The 8,825-nt window shown below is 38.9% G+C and overlaps 1 protein-coding gene across 1 annotated transcript in view; it reads left to right on the top strand.

Annotated features, from left to right (window-relative positions):
• Positions 1–325: 325 nt before the first annotated feature.
• Positions 326–8,825, top strand: part of LOC101850749 (aquaporin-10) — a gene marked incomplete in the record, with an annotated part of 29,869 nt that continues 21,369 nt past the window's right edge. The window contains 3 exon segments of the mRNA XM_013087532.2: positions 326–473; positions 2,992–3,433; positions 6,013–6,139. Of these exon segments, the coding sequence (XP_012942986.2) occupies positions 3,332–3,433; positions 6,013–6,139 (229 nt within the window).

Genomic DNA, 8,825 nt, shown 5'->3' with positions numbered 1-8,825 from the left:
CCCCACATCGCAACCAAAAACAAATCAAAACAAAACAAACAAACAGAATGAACCCTAAATTCATGGTGATTCGACTGAGGAGCTCTAGTTATCAAAAATCGAGATGAACTGCAACTACAACGACCAACTGCATCTAGCAGCAGTACTCGATTACGTAGGTCGATGACGTCCAAGTCGCCGTTCCCCGGTGCAGTGTCGTGGTTGGTAGATCACCTCTGAAGACCGACCCCTCCCTTCACAGCGCCTGTGATTACAACAGGTGGTGCACACTTGTGATTCCCTGGCCCGAGTTGGAGAGACGAGACAAGTGCGTGAAGGGTGAAAACACTAGGGGTTGAAGCGCCTGGTGTATTTGTACTAATAGGATATAAAACGATTTTTGTTTAAAGTTTGACAAAGCTGAGGATATCTTTAAGCCAACGCGGAAGGTCTAGTCGAGTGTGCCCGAATCAGGACAGGCGTACTTTTTTTCTGTAGGTTTGTGGCTTCACAGACAGAATAATTTTTTGACATTTGATTGTCGAGGGCTGAAAAATAGAGGATTAAAAGCATGACGTATATTATTAGATAAGAAAATAAAGCCATTTAATTTTTTTAAAACACAGTTGAGTAAATTTAAGCCGAGGACAACACTTTATGGGAGTGAAAGACATTTTCATTTGGTGTAAGTTTGTGACTTCAGAATTTGGTTGTGGAAGAGGAAGATACCAGTGGATAAAACTAGTGATTTTACTGATAACAAAAGAATACAACGAATTATTTTTAAAAATCAGAACCAAAGGTGAGTAAAGTTAAGCCAAAGATAAAACGCTGGGACAGTAAATTGTATGATGGTTTACTTAGGTCGGAGACTTTTCGGAAAAGATAAGAGTATGGAAAACTGGAATAATTGGGCATAGTGTGTCAAACATGTACAGTTTTAAATAACAAAAGAATAAAAATCGATTTAAAAGAAAAAGAAACGAAAAGTTGATTCAGTCTAAGCCGAAAACAAAATACTCTGAAATAGAGAAAGACATTTGGTTTATGTATTTGAGTTTCCGGACAAAATGATTCTGTGTCGCGACATAAGAGTATGGGGGACTAAAATAACATTGGGTGAAATGTTCGACGTTTTGTATTAACAGAAAGAACAAAGTTGGGTATATTTAAGGATAAAATACTCTGTGAGAGCGAGGGAAAAGGGATGTAGGTTGAAATTCTCCAGACAGAATTCTGTAACGGCAAAAGTGAGTTTTGGGCTTAAATAATTATAATAGTGGGTGAAATGTGCAAAGTTTGCCATAAACGAATATAAAATGATAAAGAGAAAGAATTAAACATTTTCAAAGAAAAAAAAGAAACAAGGTTGAGTAACAAACCAAAGGTAAAATACTCTACCATAGGGAGGTGGGGACAAGGGGTGTAGGCGGAAATATTTCGGACAGAATGATTCTGCGACGGCGTCAATGAGGGAGGGACGAAACTAACAGTGGATAAAATAATAATATGTGACGTATTTGTAACAAAAGAATTGTTATAAACCGATATTAAAGCTGAGTAAATCTATGCCTGCAACAATCGAGTCTGCATCGTTACAGTCCCGCAGAATGCCCAGGTCTTAATTTTTCGGCACATAATTCTGTTATGTTGGGAGGTTGGGGTTGTTTGTTTGTTTGTTTGTTTTTGTAAGTGTTTTACGGCGCTCGCAACAGCATAATGTTTTATGAGCGCGCGGGACACATTAAACATTTTAAAGTGGCAGAAAAGTTTTAATTTTGCCAAGGTTGCGGTCGGATCCTACTCCTATCGACTTCTGACCACCAAGGGATCTTTAACTTACTCAACTTGCACTTGGAACCTCCGAGATTTTTAGTCCTTGTCTGTGAAGGCTAGGTGTAGATCTTTCCTACCAGAAGGTCAGGGGTGTAGCTGAAAGATACTAGTAAGAAGGAGCAAAGGTGTAGCAGTAGAAAGGCTGTAGAAAGAGGAGGGGGCACAGCGGTTGAGGAGGTGGGGGCACAAAATGGAGACAAAAGCAGAAGACGGAATATTGTTAGAGTTCAGGAAAGGATGTGAAAGGATACAATTTTAGAGAAGAAAAGTTTCCGTCGCTATCCGGGTTCGAACCCAGAACCTATTGAATGAGAAGCAAACACCTTAACCTGTAGACATCAAGAACCCCCTGACATATCAGTGTAAAAAGATCAAAAGAACAATAGATTAAAAGTGTGAAGTATTTGTAACAAAATGAGTATAAACAATTTTTAAGTAAAAGCAAGAAAGAAAGAAAGAAAGAAAGAACGAATTTTAAAAAATAAAAACAAGAAACATTTTTAAAAAATAGTAACCAACGACAAATGTGTTAACAACCAGGCAACAAGCGTTCTGAATGCTTATGTCTGAATTTTTTAATACAGAATTCAAAGATCGCGAAAGAGAGTGAAGAACGAGACGCTTTAGTATGTCTAGCGTACTCAGCATTAACGTCGTGAGTTACAGCGAAATAATAATAATAATATTTGGAAACATCTTTTTCTCAAGTAATTGTAGCCATAAAAAAGGGGCAAAAACAACAACAAAATAAAAAACACAAAAAAACGAAATTTACCCTGCCCCTAAAAATATTCTAAAAAACAAACAAACAAACAAACAAGCAAGAACACGCACACAAAGACACAAAGCACATTACCTGCTGCTACCTGATCCCACCGCTGCTACCTGATCCCACCGCTGCTACCTGATCCCGCCGCTGCTACCGACAGCAGGAGGTTCGAGACTTAGCTCGGTCTGACGTTGTGTCCTTAAGAAAGGCCCTTTACACAAATTAATTTTTCATGTGGCTCGGTCCTATCGGAGATGGACGGTAAATTCCGACGTCCTGTCTCTTGATTAACTTGACAGTGCTGCAATGGGACTTAATGAACATACGAATAGAGGACTATAATTTTGCATATTATATTTAACACAAAGCGTTCCTATACAAGAGCTCGTTGTCTTTTCTCTTCTCAGATCTAAAACACCTCTTATAGCCTTTGTCTGCTGAGGCTGACCCCAGTGACGCTGCTGATGTAGGATGTAGGCAGTCTGCCTCTTTTCCTTTTGCCCTCTCACACTTTGGAAAACTGTGCTAATCAGAATCATTTTGGACAAATTTTACGAAAGTATAAGGCGATTTCGTTGGAGAAAAACAAAAACAACAACAATAAAGCAAACAAGAGAACAACAACAACAACAACAACAACAACGAAATTGGAGTCGCTCTGAGCAGCCCATAAACAAGACAGCCGGGGTAAGGACCGCTTGGACGTTCAGTTGTGACTTTCTGGGATCAAGAGCAACTTGTTTCAAAATGGCGGGGCTGGAGAAAAGCAGCTGGAGCAGGGCTCTGCGCATTCGCAATCAGACAGTAAGGGAGATGCTGAGCGAGATGTTGGGGACCTTCGTGCTTACTGTAAGTGTAACTGTTTATAACAGTCTGCCTCTTTTCCTCCCTCCTAGTATCTAATATATCAATCTACCTCTTTTCCTCTCACCTTACTGTGCTGACATTGAATGTAACTGTCTACAACAGTCTACCTCTTTTCCTCTCACCTTACTGTGCTGACATTGAATGTAATTGTCTACCACAGTCTACCTCTTTTCTTTTCACCTTAATGTGCTCACATTGAATGTAATTGTCTACAACAGTCTACCTCTTTTCCTCTCACCTTACTGTGCTGACATTGAATGTAACTGTCTATAACAGTCTACCTCTTTTCCTCTCACCTTAATGTGCTGACATTGAATGTAATTGTCTACCACAGTCTACCTCTTTTCCTCTCACCTTAATGTGCTGACATTGAATGTAATTGTCTACCACAGTCTATCTCTTTTCCTCTCACCTTAATGTGCTGACATTGAATGTAATTGTCTACCACAGTCTACCTCTTTTCCTCTCACCTTAATGTGCTGACATTGAATGTAATTGTCTACCACAGTCTACCTCTTTTCCTCTCACCTTAATGTTCCGACATTGAATGTAACTGTTTATAACAGTCTACCTCTTTTCATCCTTCCTTAAATCTATAACGGCCTGCCTCTTTTCCCCCCTCCTTTATGTGCTCACGGTAAATGCAACTGTCAATGGGGGCGTAAAACAGTTTAGTGCTACAGGCGAAACGCTGATGACGTCCAATTTATAGTCCTTATTCTTCAAATCCCTAAGGCGCAACACATGGAAGGGGGGGGGGAGGGGTTGATTGAATATTGAGCCTGTCTAAAATAATCATTAGACGAGCATTTCAATTGTAGGACGCACTCACACACACACACACACACACACACACACACACACACACACACACACACACACACACACACACACACACACACACACATGCAAGCACGCACATGCACGTGCATACATGCACACCCTCACATATGTATACATGCAAACACACAGAAATACATTTTTTAAAAATACAACAAAAACTTCATAGAATTCTACACGTAAAAGATACAAAGTCTTTGAATATTAATTGTCAGTAGCTAGAAAAACATAAAGCCATTGGTTTTCCGCCCTGTTACGTAGTCCTTTAACAATCTTGGCAGTCAGTTGGTTATGCATGATAACATCACACCTATTGTTTACAGCGTCTGGGGCGCCCACAAATTGACAGGTTATGCTGAGTGCCACTGTCCATCTAAGAATGGAGAATACAGAATGTTTAGAGTAGCTGGCTGAAGACTGTCGAAAGAAAGAAAGAAAGAAAGAAAGAAAGAAAGAAAGAAAGAAAGAAAGAAAGAAAAAAAGAAAGAAAGAAAGAAAGAAAGAAAGAAAAAGAGAGAAAAAAATAAATATAAAGCTTCAAGGTACAAACTCAACGTGTCTGGCTGACATGCCAATCCTCGTGTTCAGCAAAATGTACAAGAAAGAAATATGCAGAGGGAAAAGAGACAGAAAGACAGACAGACAGAAGAAACAGAAAGGAAAAAAAGAAAAAAAGAAGAAAAAAGAAAGACAGAAAATAAAAAAGAAAAAGAAAGAAAGGCAGACAGAAAGAATTAAACATACGAACAAAAGTACAAACAATAAACATATAAATTAACAAACAAACAAACAAAATAATACTATGTATATCATCATCAAGGTGGCCTGTAAAACTGAAAGCTATGTGCATTCCCCTAGTTAAATTCCAGACTTCTGGTATTCAATGCACGTTGTCCCACCATGAAAAAAGGAAATAGATAACTACGTGAAATAGATGGTAACATTATAAGGGAGGAAATAGATACGTGAAATGATGATATAAAGTAAGAAATGGATAGATAAGCGAAATAGATGGCATAAAGAAGGAGATAGTTGGATGAGTAAAACAGATGATATAAAGAAGAAAATAGATCGATAAACGAAAGAGATGACACAAAGTAGTAAAAAACTAAATGAGTAGAATAAATGATATAAAGAAGAAAACAGATAATTGAAGTCTGTGCTATAAAGAAGGGAATAGGAATGTTAAAATGGAATAAAGACGGAAATGAATGGATAAATGAATTATATGATATAAAGAAGGAAATAGGTGCGTGAAAAAGATGATGAAAAGAAGGAAATAGATAAGTGAAATAACTGATATAAAGAAGGAAAGACAAATGAGCCAACATAATGTCACACAACAGGAAATAGATCTACAATCGAAATAAATCCTATAAAAGGGGAAATAGATCAATAAAATAGACGATATAAAAGATGTAAAAGATAATAAGTGATTTAATCTCCGAAGTCAAAGTGGTGAAATAACTTTAAACCGAAAACATGCAAACATGTAATAAATAAGGAATTAGATGAAAAACCAAGATAAATAAGAGATAACTGAACCTATTATATGGATTAATTTATAGATATAAATATAATGTAATCAGCTACTCAGCAAATAGATAGATAGATAGATAGATAGATAGATAGATAGATAGATAGATAGATAGATAGATAGATAGATAGATAGATAGATAGATAGACAGATAGATACACGCTCTCTGTATCCCCTCCCACAGCTCTTCTCTGTAGCGGCGGGCGCCCAGTACACGCTGAGTCACCAACAGAACGCCTCCTTCCTGGCGCTAAATGTGGCCAACGGTTTCGGAGTCACCCTGGCCATCTACAGTTGTGGCGGTGTGTCCGGTGAGTAAGTGCTTTGATGTAATAATAGTAATGATGATGATGATGATGCTGATGATGATGATGATGAGGAGGAGGAGGAGGAGGAGGAGGAGGAGGAGGAGGAGGAGGAGGAGGAGGAGGAGGAGAAGAAGAAGAAGAAGAAGAAGAAGAAGAAGAAGAAGAAGAAGAAGAAGAAGAAGAAGAAGAAGAAGAAGAAGAAGAAGAAGAAGAAGAAGAAGAAGAAGAAGAAGAAGAAGAAGAAAAAGAAGAAGAAGAAGAAGAAAAAGAAGAAGAAGAAGAACCGAAGAGCATACAGTGCACGCTGCGGATTGCACGCGCTCAAACACTAACAAACAGACAAGATCTTTCACTGTCTAAAGCCTAGTACCCACTCCCACCTAGGTGAAGTGAGGAAAATTCGTGTAACATGCCTTTCCCATGGACACAAACTCGGGCCCCTGACTGGATTCGAACCCAAGACCTTAAGGTTGCGAATTGGAGAGCGTGACCTCTAGGCAGACTCTGAGTTCTCGCAACGCCCGGGTACTTGTCAGCAAAACCTTCAACAACATCTCTCGTGACGTCAGACACCTTACTGTACTTTCTCACTTCTCCCCCGGGGCGTTACTGCTTAGCCATCTGTCTCCTGCGTTGTTTCAACACCAATATTACTATTATGTGTGGCGTCGCAGTCAAATGGGACGCTCGTTGAAATAATGAAAAGGATGAAACCGATATTTTCCCACCCTTTTGGAATATTTTTTGGGTGTTTATTATGAGCTCGGGGCCTTTTACGTCTATTTAAAAACACATTCCTGTGTGGATTTTACCCAAAAAATTGTTGATCAAAGGATCAAAGGCCAAAAAAATGAATAAATAAATAAAATATACATTTGAAGTTATCAAGTATACTCGAGCTTTGGAAGTCACCAAACTTTGGCGCGCCGTTTCCTCGTTAAGTCTGCATTTGACACAAGGCGACACTCAAATCTTTTAATTACATGTGTACTTTTGTACAAGAGAGATCGGGTGGGGGTGGAGGTTTTTTGTTGTTGTTTTGTTGTGTTTTTTTTTGGGGGGGGGTCATTAAAAGCAAGACAAAGGAACATGTTTTAGGATTATACCAATAACTCTTTATGCCCAAAAACTGACGGGAGCCTGAAAAAATCGTGAAGTGACACCTACTATTTAATTTTTTGTCAGTTGAATGCTCCATGCATTACAAAGCCATAATGTTCATGTAGTCACCACCACTTAGATATGTCTCGTGAATTCGGGCTCTGTCTGCATCAGCCATTTGGGAGAAAACCGCGGACATCGTTCTTTTCTTCACGGTTAAGCAAGTACTGGTAACCAAGTTCTATTGGTGTCACATTTGAATAAGAAATGTGATCTATTTATCGATGCTGTAATGTCCCCATTTGATCTTTCATAGTGCGTCATAGTTCTGTGAACACATTAGTACGTGTCAACTTTGAACTTTCAACAACAAAAAATAAAAAAATTCGCCAATGTCAGATTTGCTCTTGCAACGTCACATTTGAACTTCACATAATTAGAAGGGAAAATACTATAGACATGGCGAGACCTCTCTGCTTTCTTTACGTATCTCCTTTTTGAAAAATAACAGTGAAAACAATTCATAACAAAAAGTGAGCTTAAAAAGAAGTCACATTTTCACTGTTAAAAAATGGAGATACGACAAGACAGTAGTGAGGTCGCGCCATGTCTATAGTATACTTTACATAAGAAAGTGGCCCGAACTAACAGTTGAAACTAGTTGACGCACAGACTTATACTATACCATCCTAGACCATGCACTGTCATGGCCGGCAATTTTCGGTTTGTTTGAAAAGAAAATTATTGCTGAAGAGTAAATGTGCTGATTAAGTGCTGAGATCAATACTACTCTCCTACACACAGGCGTAGGAAAAATAAATAGAAATACGCATTTTGTATTTTTACTTAAAGTTGTGAGCACATTCTCTCTTTGTGACTTTTAGACAGCAACAATACATTTTTTTAAAGACTGTCTTTTTCTTTTAAAACAGAAGTTAACGCAGCAAACGCCCCAATCCGCTGTATTCAAGTATACATGGCCCCTTCTCCCTTTGGCCATCATTTGGTTCAAATAACGCGCCCTATACGCACTCCCGAATAGCGTCACAGTGAACTGTCAAGGTTGTTAGAATCATAAATACACACGTATATGGGTTGACCGTACATTCTCCGACCCTCTCAGATCCCTCACTGTTATTTTTCTTCTTATCTAGCACACTCTGCAGGGGTCTTAGAAAAAAAAATGACTTACACGAAGACCCAGGGGCCCTCACGTGCGCGATATCTGTTTGCCTTTTCGCCGATTCCGTCTCTTAAATCAAATATTAACTTTTGAGAAAACATGCCCACGCCCAAGCGCGACCTTGGTCTTTTAAAAATACATTCCTGTATAATATTATGAATGTTCGTTGACAATGTTATGTCTGTTTCACCGAGTATAAGCTTATTTTTGCCGGGTAACTGATAAGAATTGTCAACCGTAAGTTTATCTTACACTTATCCCCCTTTCCCCGCTCCCCTGCACCCGCGAACTATAATCCGCATCCCCACCCCCACCCCAATGTCCCTCCTTCATATCTCTCATGGCCAACCACCCACACCTTCCCTCTTTAGCGAAATCATACATCATATCATAACTATCCCCCCC

The sequence above is a fragment of the Aplysia californica genome, unplaced genomic scaffold (genome assembly GCF_000002075.1).
Source record: "Aplysia californica isolate F4 #8 unplaced genomic scaffold, AplCal3.0 scaffold00599, whole genome shotgun sequence".
Classification (NCBI taxonomy): domain Eukaryota; kingdom Metazoa; phylum Mollusca; class Gastropoda; order Aplysiida; family Aplysiidae; genus Aplysia; species Aplysia californica.
Note: the sequence above shows the minus strand (reverse complement) of the source record. Positions and strands in the feature narration are given on the sequence as shown.